General features: G+C 41.8%; 1 protein-coding gene across 1 annotated transcript in view; it reads right to left on the reverse strand.

Moving 5' to 3' along the window:
- STK3 (serine/threonine kinase 3) overlaps positions 1 to 10845 on the reverse strand; it is a 139597-nt gene extending 128752 nt beyond the window's left edge. Inside the window, exons 1-4 of the mRNA XM_085221468.1 lie at positions 10648 to 10845; positions 2723 to 2803; positions 2155 to 2283; positions 620 to 734 (exon numbers count right to left, since the gene is read on the reverse strand). Of these exons, the coding sequence (XP_085077594.1) occupies positions 620 to 734; positions 2155 to 2283; positions 2723 to 2803; positions 10648 to 10670 (348 nt within the window). The 5' untranslated portion in view covers positions 10671 to 10845. The remainder of the gene's footprint in view (positions 1 to 619; positions 735 to 2154; positions 2284 to 2722; positions 2804 to 10647) is intronic.
- Between the last annotated feature and the right edge of the window lie 6268 nt (positions 10846 to 17113).

Consider the following 17113-nt stretch of genomic DNA (forward strand, 5'->3'; position numbering starts at 1 on the left):
TACAGGCCATCACTGGAGATCCTCAAAGCAACTAAAGATTACTGGACATCTACAACAGAACCTTTAAATAAACAGTTTGGGGGGAGGAGGGGAGGAAACACAGCAAAACCTGTTCCTTACAGGTCTGCATTCTCTTCTTCATTACAGCTCTTATAAGCCCACATCAACTCCTCCTAACAACTCTGCCTTTTGGTTCTCTCTCACATTCCCTATCTAGTATGCCTTTCCACTCTCATTCTCTGAACAATTACTTTTCATGCTCCCTAATTACTGAGTGGAAACAAGTCAATATTGAGCTAGCTTTCACGTCATACTTATGCTAAATGGCCTGCTGACAGGCTGTCAGGTGGAAGAAGTCATACAGTCTTGCCTTTTACACAGCAGTAATTTTCACGAAGCTTACAGGACCTTCACATTTCAAGATGCATTTTTTACTACTTACCATCACACACAAAGGAAAAATGAATAAACACGCAGCCAGAGCAACTGCACAATCAAGGCCTAAGTACATCTCTTGGCATCAGCCAAAACCTTGTCTCACAGCTCTTTTATTCAAGCTTCTAATCGTAATTCACAGTTTAATGTTAATAAATGTTACACATTTTTGAAGGAAACTCACCGTTTTATTACGAAGTCTAATTATGTCTGAAACAGATCCAGCTCCACAATATTCCATAACAATCCATAGATCAGTGTTCTTAAAATAGCTGCCATAGTACTTGACAACATAGGGGCTGGACAGAGAGGAAAAAAGATAATTAAACATATGAATTCTTAATGGAAAAAAAAGAAAAAAAAGCAGCACAAATACTCTTAAAAATTACAGTTTGGAAAAGACAAACAGCCAAAATGCAACTGTAATCAAACACATTTTAAAGCTGCAGTTAGTTTAATTGATACCTGGTTAGAACAATAAATTTGACCAATTAATGAAATGCCAAAGATACTGCCATACACATCACAAGCTTCTAGTGATCTTGCTCCTTTAAGGAAAGTTACTATTACCTCTGACAAAAACCACTGATTTTTGTGACTGCCTTGTAAAAGTTAGCAGCTAGCTATTAATGAAAATAGTGTATTCATACTGATCAGGACAAGATAATCAAGACAGCAAAAGCTATTCAATCTCAAAACACTGTTAACATTTAGTTACAGCCTTGTCCTAGTTAGCTATATGAGCTAGGCTTTTCCTATCAACTGATTTAAAAACACAAGTACAGCCCATCTTCGTGTGCTACCACCAAACAAGGGCTTTCTCCTCTTTTCCTATTTAAGGACAACTTCAACATCACCACAGCACAAAAGCAAAAACAACTGAAAAACAACAGACCTCCTGCTGCAATACAGTTCACCAAGTTAGTGACAAGAGCAATCAATATTTTAAAGAAAAAAGTTTCTCCCAACAAGAATTAAATTTCAATTTGCAAACAATACTGTTGTAACGCTGACCAGCCATGAATAAACACACCAGCAAATTTGACTGGAAAGTTGTAACCACAATCTTAAGATTAATCCAAAAATAAAAAAGACAAAAAATATCAGTAACTTTATAGAGGGGGAAAGAAAGGAAATAAATTTCTACATTCTTGCCAACACTCGATGCTGAGGCCTCCATTTGCACAATATTAAAGACACGCTGTTTTTCAGTAAGCGTAAGGGAACCAACTTTCAGAGCCATTAGAAGATTGCTAACTTATCAAAGATGTGTTTCTGCATGAAAAAGCTAATGATAGAACACCGGTTTGGAAGTTCACAGCCAGCTATTAATTTTGCTCTAGGAATGTCCTTATTGGTCTTCAGAAACAGGTAATTCAGAATTCACATGGCCTAAGCAGGTATACAGGAAATATAAATCTCTGGGCTTGCCAATGCAAGTAAAACAAAGCAAGCATGGAGAATTCTAAGCAAATGCAAGTACTTCTTTCATTTAACAGTTTCTGTGATGTACATTATCTGTATACTTCCTTCAGCTCAAGCTAAGGATAGGAGCCAATCTTCAAAGCAGTTCCTTTACACACACTGTTCAATACAGACTGCTTTAATTTTCCACATAAAAAAGTTGGCAGCTGCCTGTATTTCAGCTGTGTTAACAAAACATTAAATTTTCACTTGAGTCTTAGAAAGGGAGAAGAACTGATACACTGATACACCTACCTGTCACACTGCTGCATTATAGAGATTTCTTTAATTATTTCTTGAAGGTCAGACTCCACAGGGACCTGCTTAATTGCTACGACTTGTCCAGACTCTTTGTGTATTGCTTTAAACACGCTACCATAAGACCTAAAAGAGGGATTCAAAACATTATTTTTCTTACAAGATAAGTTGCCTCTCATTTCTAGTATGTAGAAGTCATGTGTTCATGTAGCAGAAGTTTGAGGTTTTTCTCAGGCTGCCAATATTTCATTTCTATCAGTATCTCAGCAAAGGTGTGCCTCCTTTGATATAAGATACCAAATCTTTGACAAGCTATAGCATATCTCATTTTCACACAAGCACAAATGTCTTTGACTTAATAACTGAGGGACAGTAAAAGCACATAAATAGATTTGGGGAAGCATGGAAGCTCACTGATACGTGTATTTGCCTTATTATCAAAAGTTGCCTAGAAAAAGCACTCCTTTGGACACTTACAGTCATTCTCTCTGTAACTTAATATTGTAACACATGCTCCATATACTGCCTTCTTCTCATCCCATCCCTCATAAATAGATGCACTTACCCTTCACCAAGTTTCTCCAGAACATCAAAGACCTCCTCAGGCTGTTTAGTTAAACTGTCCTCACTGAGCTTTTTCAGTTTGCTAGAAAAAAGACAAAGCTCTTATTTTTTTGCAGAAGACAAGCACAGAACTCAGAGGAAATTTTCACACAAGTAAACAGACGTAAGAAAAGGATTACAAAGAAAAATACACTGCAATGAAAATAAAATGACTAATTTAGAACACAGTAACAGAATTCTATCAACCATCTTATAACATGGACAACTGTACTATATTGTTACGTTGTCAATTTTTGTCATTATTGCTTTCTCACTGATGTTTGCTCAACTCAAAGCAGCATGGGACAAATCTACTGTCTAATCTGTTTCCTTTGCTAAAGCAGAAACAGCTTAAGAACACACCAAAGCACACTTTTAATCAAAGATCCAGCAAACATACAGTCATTACTGAGAGAAGTATCCCAAGCCAGTATCTATGAAAGTATAAGCCAACCCTTCACTCACCTGAAGTTTCCAGTTTTTAAACTATGCCATTTGTAATCCAGTGGATTACATCAAGCTAAACACAGAACCCAAAGCCAGGATGACTCTAGAAGCACTCGGTAGCACCTCAGCTACACATATGTAGCAAAACACTGCATTTCCAAGAATTAGGAACTCTTGGAAGAGTTGTTGGTGCAGTTCTTTTCCCCGCCAGCCTTCTTTCACAGTTTCAAATCGCTCTGCATTGCACTGTCACCTCTCGCAGCACCACCAACTCACTCCCACCATTCATCCTTTGTTCCTTACAGCCTATCCCAGCCTTTCCCCAGCCCCCAGATGCCTCACAGATCTAAGAACACCACCTGGCTGCAAGCCTCTGATGAAGCTGACACTGAACATACTGCAGGCAAATATAACCACCCAGATATTGCAGTGAGACTGCACGGCTGCAATGTGTAAATCTGTCATCCTAAAAGTTACAGGGAATTCTTCTACAAGATTGAAGTAACAAGTTAACTCTATACGGTAGCCAAGGGTACTATTAGAGTAGCAGACAAGCTGAAGAATAGTTGGTGCTGTAGTGCTTGGTATAGCCACTAATTCCATATGCAGGAGGAGAAAATGGTGAGGAGAGAAGCTATGAAGCACTGCACATCACTGAGACCTCATGGAAGGTACATTATCCTGTGACAATTTACTGGAAATGAATACAAAACAGGGGAAGGGAAGAGAGCAAAAACAGAACAGTCAAGCGTAACATAAGAACAGCATTCAAAAGAAACTCCTTCTTATAAAAAGATATATTTCTGTGATTCACAGAACTAGGAATAAATCAATAAATGAAGTGGTTGATAAAGTAATTCCCAAGTCAAAAGGGACACGTAATGCTAATCCTCTAAGTAAAGAGGAAAAATTGAACATGGATAAGTGCACAGTAATGCAGTGTCAAACAAGGGAAGCAAACTGTGTGCACGTGCTACACACAGATTTATATAGCAAACAACTCTTCGACAGATGGAGCAGCGATATGAGTGCAAAAAGTACCCATCACTGGTAAAGCAAGGTGTCTCAACTGCAGTAAAGCCCACACAGTTAGCTATGATGAACAGGCAGGAAGCTGGAAAGTGTGTGACAGAAGGGAGAATAAAAACCTTCCCTATGAAGGTAGAGCAGAATGCAGGAACAGAGAGAAAACAGCTGAAAAATCAGATGGGAGCAGCTAAAGAATGTCTGCAAAAGCAGCCTACAAATCAAACACAGGAACATGCTGCTATGCCTTCTTTTTCGCATTCTCTCTGCTTGTTAAGAGACTAGAAAGCAGGAAAATGGAATCAAGTCCTACAGGAAAGCACATAGGCAGTAACAAAACAAATAAATAAAGCAGAAGGGGAGAAGACTTGGCAGGCAAATATTAAAGAAATAATTCATTCATTTTGATTCTTTTGTTTCAAATTCTTTCCCCCTTATCCCCAAGCTCTCTCCAGGTTACCTGTATCCTTAAAGGCAGCGCTAACAGAAGAACATTTATTAGAATCATTTTTTGCCTGCCACCAATGGAAAGCAAACAAAGTATGTTTACGCTGTCAGCAGAGCCTTAAAAAATGAGAACCACGACCATTTGCTGAGTCTGTTACCTGACCGAAGAGCTGCAGAGCAAAAGACACACTCAGGAGAGCACTGCAGAGACTGCAGTTTTTAGTAGTAAGGAAAAAAAAAACAAAACAAAACACCACCACAGTGACCTTTCCTAAAAACACAGAAGAAAACACTTCCACCTGCTCCAAAGAACACTGCTTTCTAAAATAAGAAAAAGCCAGGAGGGTACACGTTCTGAAGCACATTCTGAAGAGATCTTAAAATTCCCCGCTTCTGGATGTATCTGTTTTATCAATTCTGCTACATGGAAGAGAACTTGAGGTTACTGGAAAAGCTCTTAACTTTTGGAGACACTCAAGGTGAGGCTGCGTGGCCTCTGAGCGCCCTGCTCTAGCTGCAGGTGTCCCTGTTCACTGCAGGGGAGTTGGACCAGATGGCCTTTCAGGGTCCCTTCCAACCCAAACGATTCCATGATTCTGTGATATGCTCAGGGACAAAGGGTTTTCAGCAGCACTGTTAATGGCAGTACACTGTCCTGAGCTACAGAAACAGTTTATAGCTGGCCATGATTGAACAAAACCAACAAAAACGAAAAACACACAGTATCTCAAAAACAAAGGCACCTTGGAGACTGAAGAAATACGTATAGTGCAGTTTTAAATTTATTTCCACATTATTCAACTCTGACAAATGTGTTCTGAGACCAAATAGAAATGAACACCAGCACAGCTAAACACACCAAACCCACTTAGGGGTGGAAAGACATGTTAACCTCAGAATGTTATCAATAAATACACTGCTCAAAGTACTTCACAGTGCTTCACAGAGATACTGCAGGAGTACAGACACTCAGACCGGTATTCAGGCAGTTGTATTAACACTGCAGCTCTTTGAACTACAGAAAGATCTTAGTGGCTCAAACTGCTTAAAAGCTGGGAATTCTACTGACCTTCTAGAAATAGAAAACATTAAACAGCAGTACATGATACAGCCTGAAAGGGCTGCCACCGAGAGTGGTTCCGAAAACTTAGGGAGAAGCATGGAGGAAGATGGAAGCTGTCGTGTCAAGAGGCATCTGGATGAGGAGCTACAAGATATGGTTTGGTAACTTGTGGTAGCAATGGTAGTGGGAGGACAGCTGGACTAGATGGTCTTGTAGGTCCTTTCCAACCTTGTGATTCTATGGCTTTAAAGCACTAGGTAAAATACAAGAAGAAAAGAGCTAGAGATACTAACATTAATTAAGAGTTAATATTGCTAGTCTTACAAAGAAGCAACTAAAACAGAGAAACACATTTGAGACTTCATTATCAGCCCATGTGCATCCATTCTTGCCATTTGTCCAGCCTAACAGCATCACCTTCTGTGCACAAGGCAAACACGACATACTGAGCCCAACACTCGAGAAGCATCACTGCTTTTTCTGAAGCATTAAGGTGTTCTGCACTACAAATCAATGCTACGCACTCAATAAAATGCCTCCCTACTATAGTGGGGGCACTGAAGGGACAAACTGGTCAAGAACCATCAGATTAAAAGCTCCAATTTCTCTCCCTTCCAAGCCCCTTCCTTTTACAAGACAAGTGCTAAAGTAGAACATCAGCCAACACAGAAACTCTGGCCACAAGATACAGGTGTCACATGTATAAACTGTGAGAAAGATCTAAACAAGATGGTAACTATAAACACTAGAGAGAAAATCATCCCAGAAGGGAGTCCACAAGCATCAGGTAGTGATTATGGGAAACTTCAATGGATGTCCAGAAGGAGAACTCTTCCTGGAGGCAGGACAGACTCAATTACAGGTGTAGGACAAGAGCTGTCAGAAGGGTTTTCTCACTCCAAGCAGGTCTGACTCCCTGCATCAGGCCTAGTATCTTGAAGAAGAAAAATGCACTCTAAGAATTTTACTTCCATAAATCCAGGTGATAGGAGACAACATCCATACTTACTAGCATGACTAGAATCTCACACATCATTGAAGTACTCCAACAAAACAACTAAACGGAAGAAAAAGATTGAGACAGAGTTACCCGTGACTACCATTCCTAGCATAGAAAAATCTCAACTGGGACCTCAAAGAGCGTGAGATTTTCTCCCATCAACACCTGAAAAAGGACTATGATTTTAGTGTCCTATGGTCACAGCATACAGATGTTACAGAATAAATTGGTGATGCATTATGGAGGTAGATATTACAGTAAAAGTAAAAAACTGAACGCTAACAGAAAAATAAAGCGAGACTAAAGATACAGCTCCAACAATGACCATCATGAGTTAGGGAAAACTGGAGAACTACTCCAAGAAACATAAATACGTGGTTTATTTTGCAGAAGAATTAACACGATGAAACATTCAAAAAGAATGGCTGGCATCAACTACACGGATGCACTACAAGGGAAGATAGTAAGAGAAATCACTGCAGTCATCAGAAATAGCACTGGCGCATGAAAGTCTTGAGATATTAACATTGCTTTACATTGTTCACACAAATAGAAGTTTAAGAGAGTTCACCTTGTTATACTGTGTACTTACCATTAGTCTTCTACCAATAAAACCCAAGCAAATTTGCACATTTGTCTTATCATTTTCAAGACAAACTTGTCATCCACATGAACTTAATGTCCCTCCATATGAATGTTAATAACTACATATTTTTCCACACACATTCCATACTTTAAAAACAAGCATTTCCTTTCCCACAAAACATGGGTGTATTTCAGTGAAATTTAGACTGAGTTACGACAAATTACTAGAAAGCCTTAATTAATGCTCTCCATGACTGCTACAAGGCCTTTTATTTGGTAGTGGTAAAGGAGACAGAATCAAGTCTCTCCTTTCCCAGCAAGCTATTTCCTGTTACATGAACATGTCAATATAAACAGAAAAATGCAATGATAATAGCAGGGACAAATTATAAACAACTCAAAGGCAAGACTCTGCAGCTAAAACAACTGTCAGTCACTTCTTGTAACTGACTATAGGAAGGGCATTCACTTTAGAAATAATGAGGAGCTACAAAACACATCTAAAATAGATGTGAGATTTAGATGCAAGGGAACACCTGGTATCAAACACTGTGACAACTGTTGAGTATAAAATCAGAACGCCCACCCTAAGTTATTCTTTTAACCATTACTCTGAAACAACTCCCCAGAAGTCTTCAGTTACTGCACCACACTGATTAAGCAAGAAAGCCTTGCCAGTTAATAGTATTCTCATTTGAAAGCTACAACAGCCTATTCTGTTGCTGAGGCACCATCATGGCGACTTCTGATGGCCTGTTTCAGAGATTTGCAAACATCTACCCAGAATTTTCGTGTGTTCCTTTACAGGGAAAGAGGGAATAAATGCCCTTTGCCTGCAAAAGAACACTGAGATTTTAAGAAGCTCTGAAACATTGCATGAAATTCTTGCTACCTTCAGACAAACGTCTCACACAGCACGTATCACCCACAGGTCCCTCAGTAGCTGCTCCCATGGATAGCAAGCACTGACACAAAGCCACCTGGTGATCCCATCTGCTTTTCCAAGAAAGTGTGCTGTGTCCAACCCAACTCACTGCTGCATCCAAAGAATGCATCGAAAACATGCAGCCCACAAGAAGTCATCTGTACTCCTTCTGTACTTCCAGAAAGAAGGGGGACTTAAGCTGAACGCTTGGGGACACCAAACAATCAGAAAACTGTGAAAAAAAAATACATTATAATAATAAAAGATAAAAATAACAGATGAAGAGGATATATGCACACAGGCTGTAAACATTAGTATTTTATGGAGAAAAAAATATTTAATTCTTCTAAAGGGAGGTGAGTGGTGAATGGATGAGGCCAGGCTCTTCTCAGTGGTGTATAATGACAAGACACGGAACAATAGCCTAAAATTTGAACATAGGAAGTTCCATACAAAGATGCTGGAGAACGTCTTTACAGGGAGTGCAACAGAGCACTGGAACTGATTGCCCAGAGAGGTTGTTGAGTCTCCTTTTCTGGAGATACTCAGAACCTGCTTGGACACCTACCTGGGCGACCTGCTGTATGGAACTGCTTTTGCAGGTGGCTGGACTCGATGATGTCTTGAAGTCCCTTCTAACCCCTGCAATTCTGTGATTCTTCCCTCTCTTCAAGAAACAAACCCACTAAGTTCCCATCATATTTAATCTTCCAAAAATAAAACTTCAAAAACTATGATAAGAACATGCAGGAGTTAAAAAGCTCTCATATCGGCTTTCTAGTTCTTCCTGATTCAAACAGTTCACCAACAGCAATTAGTCTAGCCACAAGCTTACAGTTAGGTAATAATGCTAGAGCAAAACTAGCTCTTCAAAACAAAACCAAATAAAGAAATGCACACAATGCTGCAGGTTATGCTAACTTCAAGTTTTATTTTCGCTCCTTTGATATCACCAGATCCCAAGATTTGCACTGGTGCCTCTAATATTGATTACTTCTCAGGTATTCCCATTTCTTCTCTTAAATCCTTACTGGCGCCTCTCCTGTTCCCTGCATTCAAGGCACAGAGCACTGTTAATCTGAAACCACACTGCAGGCCTATGCTTTCTCCGCTGCATATCCTGAAGTGTCAGACAAACTTTAAAAAGTCTGCTGAAGCCTTCTCTTCTAAGTCTTTTAAGTAAGAAAAAAAAAAAAATGCAGAAAACATGTTTGTGGGAAATACTGTCAACATTAGCATCAGTTGTAGGAATGAATTCAGTCAACAAAATTCCACCAACCTGCTTCTACATTAAAGACTGCCCCACGAGTTCCCTCATTGTGCATCACAGAAATGCACTGGGGCCAAGATGTCCAGCTCAGGGCAAAGGGCTTCATCACAAAACAATGTCAAACATCACAAAGCTTATCATCAGACCAAAGTAATGCCTAGAGTGATTCCTCTCACATGTTCAATTAGGAGAAAGACAAAACTGACCTTCATGTTGAGTGCAATGTAAATTCAATGGAAGCCAGACAACCTTTTGTTTGGGATCATAAAATGGCCTGGATTGAAAAGGACCTCAAAGATCACCCAGTTTCAACTCCCCTGCCACAGGCAGGGTCACCAACCACTACACCGGGCTGCCCAGAGCCACATCCAGACTGGAATCTGAGAATCTGGGATCTGAGACCACGATGAAGGCACTCAGCAGAACAACTGCTAGTTGACTCTTTGCTTAAGGATTTCAGCAGCAGACACTGTTACTTGACATATCATGGGAGAAAGAAGGACACAGGTCCACAACAGCACTCTTCCGGAGCCCTGGGAAGTCACTGTAAGAAATTTCAAAGGCTCTGAACGTAAACAATTGTGTTTACATGAGGGAAAAAAAAAAAAAAAAAAGTTTATTATCTCCTGGTAGAAGAAAAAATAGTAACTACATAATATAAGCTAACAGGAAGTAAAACAGTTGGAGCTCTAACACAGCCAGTACGTATGTAAACTATGTACAGCCTGCACATCTCACAGCTCTGCTCCGCACAGCACATAACTGCACCACGAGAAGGCTGCTCCGCCTAAGCATACCACACGGTTAGTTATTTCATGCACTCAGATGACAGCACCACATTTACAGCAAAAGCTGACGGTTTCACGTCCTACTTCACACACAAAAAGCAAATAAACATTAAAAATCAAAACAATAAAACGAAGGTTAAAACGAAGATTCGCGTACGTACGGAGGAAAAACACTCCGAGCCCACCTCAGCAAGCCCGGAGGCGCGGGGGGCCGGCAAAGAACGGGGCGCTCAGCCCGCCCGCAGCCCGACCCCCGCCGGCCCCGCCAGGCCTCGCCCCGCCGCGCTCGCTTCCGGGAGGGGAAGGGGCCGCGGAACGGTTCTGAGGGATCGTTACCTCTTGGGCGCTGCCTGCTCCATGCCGCCGCCGCCGCCGCCGCCGCCGTCCCCCGGCCGCCGTCTGGGCAGCACCGGGCCGGCGCCCGCCCAACTCCTCGCAACTTTTCCTGCGCGCGCAGCTGGCCCTTTAAGCGCTGCTCGCGCCCTCCCTCGGCCGCGGACGTCGCCGGCCTCTCAGGCAACCGCCGCTACCGCTGCCTACCCCGGGGCTGCCCCCTCGCGGCTCTCATTGGCTACGAGCGGCGCCGTCTCGAGCGCTGGTTGGGCAGCGGAGGCGTCGCTCGGGATGGCCCCGCCCACGCGTCGCGGAGCGGGCGACGGCGCGCCGGCGGGGGGGAGAGAAGGAGGCAAAAGATGGAGGCGGCCGTGCGAGCGGCCGAGGCGCTGAGCTTCCGGCGTGCCCCGCGCCGCCGCGTCCCCCCGAGGCACGCCGGGAGGTGTAGTCCGCCGAGCAACCCGCGCTTCCCATCCCGCCGGGAAGGGCGGCGGGGCCGCGAGCGAGGCGGGCGCCGAGGTGCCGCCGGGCGAAGGACGGCCGTCCGTCTCCCACACTCTCGCATCACGCCCCGTCTCGAGGACCCTGGCCTGCGGGCACGGGCAGCCTTGCGGCGGAGCCTGCCGGCGGCTCTTTCCCGGCTCTTTTCCCCAGGCCATTCGCCTGGCCCTCGAGGCCCGCACCTCTCGTCCTCAAAGTAGAGGGGAGCGAGCCGGGGTCAGCGCGCCGAGCTCTGCTTGGAAAGGCAGGGCTGTTCCTCCGCGCGCTCCGCGGTCAGTCGGTCACGGCTGCGGGCCGGCAGCGCTCCCCTCAGCTGGCCCGGTGAGGCGGTGCAGCTCCGAGGTGAAAGCGCTGACAGTTGGCGGGAGGCTGTTTCAGTGCCAAAGCATACAAGTTACCCTGCGAAGCCAGAGGAAGCCATCACGTAATTACTCAAGTAGCAGCTTTTAGGCTGCTGAGTACCGTGTGACAGTTATCTGCTATTTCTCCACGTTACAACTTTCCGTTTTGTGTGTTTGTGTAGAAATGAACGATGCTGACTGACAGCATCCAGATAGAGTCAACCAACTCAACACAAGAACAGTTAAATGCTACAGCCAGCATCCATATCCCTTCCTGAAAGCCCAGTTTAGGTTTATTTGCCTAATTAATGGAAGTTAGAGATAGTAAAACATTTGGGTAAGATCCATAAAAGTCCGGAAATGCCCATGTTCCACTTTAAGCTGCTTTTAGATGTACAGCAGCACTCAAAACATACAAAAAATCCACACTCCACACCTAATTTGATTTCCCTGATGGGCATTAGCAAGGAAATTCTGAATGAATGAAGTCCCACTCTTGTGGATGTTTTCTACTTTGCCCGAGTCAATTCCAGACAAGTTGACTCACTGTGGTTAGACTAAATGCACAATGGCAATATTGAATGAACCTGTTTAACAAATCACACATGAGCATATGACCTTTTGGTTTTCTTTCTTCTGAATCATGGAAAAATGGAGTAGGACATCTTCCTTTGCACAACAGACCAACACAGAGCTCTTCAAGTATCATCCCTTAAGCCAGAGTGGCTCACCAGCAGTACTGCCAGATTTCTCCATACCACAGAAAACTGTAGGTAGGAGGTGCAATAAATAAATAAATAAATAAATAAAAATAAAACCCACACCTGAGAGAAGGAGCCAGTAGCCACTTCAGTCATCATGCCTTAGATAGTGGTGGAGGGGAACCCTGCAATACTCCCAACCTGCCTGTTCTAGGAATGGTGAGGAGAGGCAGGTAGGAAATGCCACGTGGCTATTTTCCAACTTCATTTTGGCTGACACACTGACCAGTTATTATTATTTACACTTCACTGATTTCATTGAGCAAAGGGCAGCCTGATATCCCTATTTGGCTGTGACACTCCTGGAAGGGTAAAGACTGTCCATCCACATCTTTTAACGCAGGTCTTGAAGACAGTATTTTGTCCAGGTTATTTCATAGGAGGCAGGCGCTTAGTTTTTTGGGTGGGTTTTTTTTTTTTTTCTTTTTCCCAGCTCCTCATTTCAAGCCACAGCTGAGATAAGCATAAGCTGTGCATTCCAGCAAGGAAAAGCAGTCTTAAAAAAACGACAGGTACTACATTATGTCTCTAACACCAAGAAAAACAGAGAGCCAAAAAGTGTTCCATCTCTGCATTCACACAAATTTAACTTTCTTTGGAAAGAAGTTAGGCTAAACAGCCTAATCTGCCACTCCTTCCCCCCCCCCATTAAAACAGTTGGAGAGATCAAGGTTAAAGAAATCTAGATCTAGAATTTAGATGTTAGCTGTCCTCATTTAGAAGACAAAACCCTCTCCCTCAAAATATCATTAGGTAATTGAGGAAGAGGGGTACAGGAGAATCCTCCACTTCTACCAATGAAGAATGAGGAGTCTAAAATAACCCAAGATGTCTGAAACAGAAAAAGTTAGTAACCTAGCATTATATCCTAGTGGGATGAGCAATGCCAAAAAATACAGACTAATTCCATGCCTTTTTCACTCACAGAAGTTTCAGTTGTGCTTTACTCAAATGCCAGAATGCTTTCTAACTACATTTATGCTGAAAATGTCAATAGGAAGATAGTATGTATGCCATAGAGTTCTTCAGGATCACTTTCTTAATCTCTTCTCCTTTCAAGTGGTATTTTTATGCCTATAAGACCAGGATAAATAACATCATCTCACTTCTTCGCTGCAAGATGAATTTGGGAACCTTGCAGTGAAACATGACACTGACTTGGTATTCATTACAACATTATACCTAGCCACCAGCAAAGAAGGAATTTTGAAAGGGAAAACAGACTCCCTCTGTTCCTACTGCCTAATTCAGGCTTTCCAGTAAAGGGAAGTCTAGATGTTCTGGAGGCATGAATATATGAAGTTGCTGGTGTCTAGACAACATGGAGATGAGGAAGTTACAGGCAATCTATGGGAGTATTCCCATGATTTCTTCCAAGAGTGAAACTATATGACACTACTAAGAATGTAGGTGAGTAAGGAAATACTTAATGTAGTCCAGTCTTAAAAATACAGGAGAAAACTGAGGTTTTTCTGAAGTATTTCATCCACTTCCACAATCTACCAGCATGCATTAGGATTCCGTTCTCTGTGGAACTGGCATCAACATCAATTCTGTAGACCAAAGGATGAATGGAGCCCGTACTTAGTTTTTGAGTACTAAAACTATTTTATATTAAAATGTAATTTTGTAAACAAATAAAATAATTTATATTATAATTACTTAAACTGCAATAGAATCAGGAATCCTGATGGCATTGACAAGCATGAAGTCTGTGTAACAATCACAAGCTAAGACAGTGTCCAAGCCTCTAAGTATATGACCCAGCAAGCTGCGAGGTGTCAGTCGTGCCTCAGCTGTGCAGAATTCACAGTGTGTCTGAGAAGGACAAAATGTTACCTGAAAAGCTCATGTCTGAGTCTCTGACAGGTATTACTAATAGTAACATTTAAATTCCAAATATATACTTCAAAGTCATATTCTTAAATATAATGCAAATAAATTCTGTATGTTATAGTAGGGACCTTATCTAGTTCCTTTGATTGCAAATAAAAGAAACATTTACTTCAGAAGGTATTAGATCAGGCTCATTTAAACAGTATGCATTTTAGCTAATAAACGGTACTCCTAGGAAAAAAAAATAATAAAAACACCACAGAATTAACAGTGCACGGTTTTCTGCTGATTTGTGTCAGAAACACTTTATGCTCTTTGGGCAACGTACCCCCAGCCCTTCCTGGCATCCACGGTGCCATTTACAGCCCAGCTTCCTTCTCCACATGCTTTCTGCCCTTTCACCACAGGAGCCCCCCAGTGCTCCCATCTGTCATTCTGCAATGATTTTAGTCACCTTTGCACATCGAAACTCATGGCACCTGTAATGCCTTAGTAGGCACTGATGCATGCTCCAGCTTGAAGCTCTTTCCAAACCCTCCACATCTCCAGCAGCCCACTCTGGCCTTACCACGCAATTATGGGGCTGGATTCCCAGCTGGGAACACAGTTCCGTGTTCAGCTGAAAGCCAAAGGCTGGCAGGCTGCACCACAGCTCGGTGACAATTCCTACAGCCAAGCACATTTCCCCTGCTGAGGGGCAAACAGCTCTGCAAATAGGGCATTTCCTCCTTTGTCCATCACCTGTGGGTTTGATACAGATGGGAACTCAATTCAGTACAGACCTCCAGCTTTCCATTCAGTGTGATTAATATGGTTCCTAAGTCACAAATTACTGCAAACGGATAATAAAGGAAAAAAGTAAAGGAATAATAAAGGGAAAGTTTGGCAGGCAAGCACATAGGCAGAATGAATGCAGAAGCCTTGTTTCCTTAGGAAACAAGTTCATAAATTCAGTAGACAAACAGTCAACAACAACATGTTTGCATGTCTCTCAGGGTGACTGCCTGATAGTAATCTGGTATGCTGAAAGTTAAGGAAAAGGCCTTGAATGAAATACCAGCTTGTTTATACAGATGATAAGAAAAACTGACTTCTGCCTGTTTGTTTTTTTTTTTCCCCACCTATCATGCATAATGAGAGGTAACCTTGAAGGCTTATCTAAGAATTTGTCCTATACTTTCCTAACCCTGTCAGTCATAAAATAGTTAAAAATAAAATATAAAAGAACAGCACATTCTCAAGTTTGGACTAAAATTTCCTTTTTTTTTTTTAAACAAGTTTTTTTGAAGGTTAAGAATAAACAACTGTATTTATTCTCTTTTCCTCAACTCCTCACTACTTAATAGTCAATACTGCATAAAAGGAAGTTGACTTTTTTGCTGGTCCAGCAAAGGAAAGGTAGAAGATAAACAGCCAGGACATAGAGGTACAGATTATAGCACCCAAATCCACTCTGCCAAAACCGGCGTGATTCACAAAGTTCCTAAGATCTGTAATAATGAAATATTAGTTGTACTGCTGCATTTCTTCCCACTACTTATAACGTATTATATTAGTATCTGAAATATCCTTACTAGACCTGCAGACAGTTGTCGATTAGGCTAGGATTTTCCCGTTGACTGACCGTTCAGCTCACAGTCTTAGTATAGATATAGGCTATGTATAGACTTACATTTGCTATTTTTCTTAATATAGTAGACTATGTTAAAAATAAGCAGTGGATACAGAGTCGCTGTTTACAGTTAACCACAAAAGATATCCCAGAGTGTACTACAGCTGCATTGATTGTACTCATGGGATCTAAGGATTAGCATCCACTTGAAAAAGAAAATGCCTTTTGGTTTGTAAAAGAGTTACTGCTGCTGCAGTAATTAATACTCCAAAATACTCTGGTTTCCTACCTTCATGAAAATGTTCCCCCCCCCCATGATTCTGTGATTCTTTATAGGGGCGATCATCTGCAGAATAAATGCCACTTAACTAGCATAGCTTGATGCCTGAATTAGGACAGAGACTGATATCAATAGTTAAAGACTAATGAAATCATCATTACTTGATGGAACAAGTACAAGCTTCAGCTGTCTGACCATGAGCAGCTTTGCACTCAAGGCTTTCCTCACTGTGAAGGCTACAGCTTCTCCCATCCTCCTTTATAGCTCCTGCACAGAGAGTTTGGAGAAGGCGCAAAGGAAGCCTTTCCCAGAAGTTCAGAGAAGATCAGGATATTTTTTATTTTGGGGGAGAACATTTTTCAAGAAGCTGACAAGACTCATTCTTTCAGCTTTAAAGAAGAAAAATGTCCTTGCAGTTGAGGGCCTTTCACAGAAGTGCTTGAAGCATAAAAAGTGCAAGTACAAAGCAATAAGGAACAAAAAAGGGGAACCCAATACTACTGGGAAGCACACTGTGAGTACTGACTATTATAAAACATAAGTTACAAAATGCCCGTATTTTATTCTAGATGTAGGGTTTTCAGTTGTTGTTCTGTTTGTTTTTTAAGGAAAACCCTACTTGTTTATTTCTGCAGTTCATCTCCAGCTTTGTTCCATGGCTACAGCAAGGCAGGTGTTCTGTACGTGAAAGAATCACTCATTCTTATGACTTCACAATCAAGAAACCACCAAATTTCTGTTTCCTACTTTGTTCCGATGTTTCCCAATCAAAACACATCGGAAGATCATAATTCAAGTCCAAATAAGCTACTCATATAACATGTACAGTGACACTGAAAAAAATATCCAAATACATTTCTAATACCCTACAAAAAACATTCAGTGCCATAATAGCATTGCCATTTCATGATTGACTCTGAAGTGACGGGTCTGATTACAAGATGCCATGGAAATACAAGAACAAATTTAGAACAAGAAAAAGATTAGGATTTCCACTTACATTCCCATTCTGCTCTTAAAAACAGCAGGAAGCTTTCCCCATAGCAGCCCCTGTACTAAAGAAACAGCAAAATCACAAATAATACTGTTTTGTTGGACATGTTTTATGTAGTACACTGATTTGAGCCTCCACTAATTA

This window comes from Meleagris gallopavo, chromosome 3, assembly GCF_905368555.1.
Source record: "Meleagris gallopavo chromosome 3, MGAL_WU_HG_1.1, whole genome shotgun sequence".
Classification (NCBI taxonomy): domain Eukaryota; kingdom Metazoa; phylum Chordata; class Aves; order Galliformes; family Phasianidae; genus Meleagris; species Meleagris gallopavo.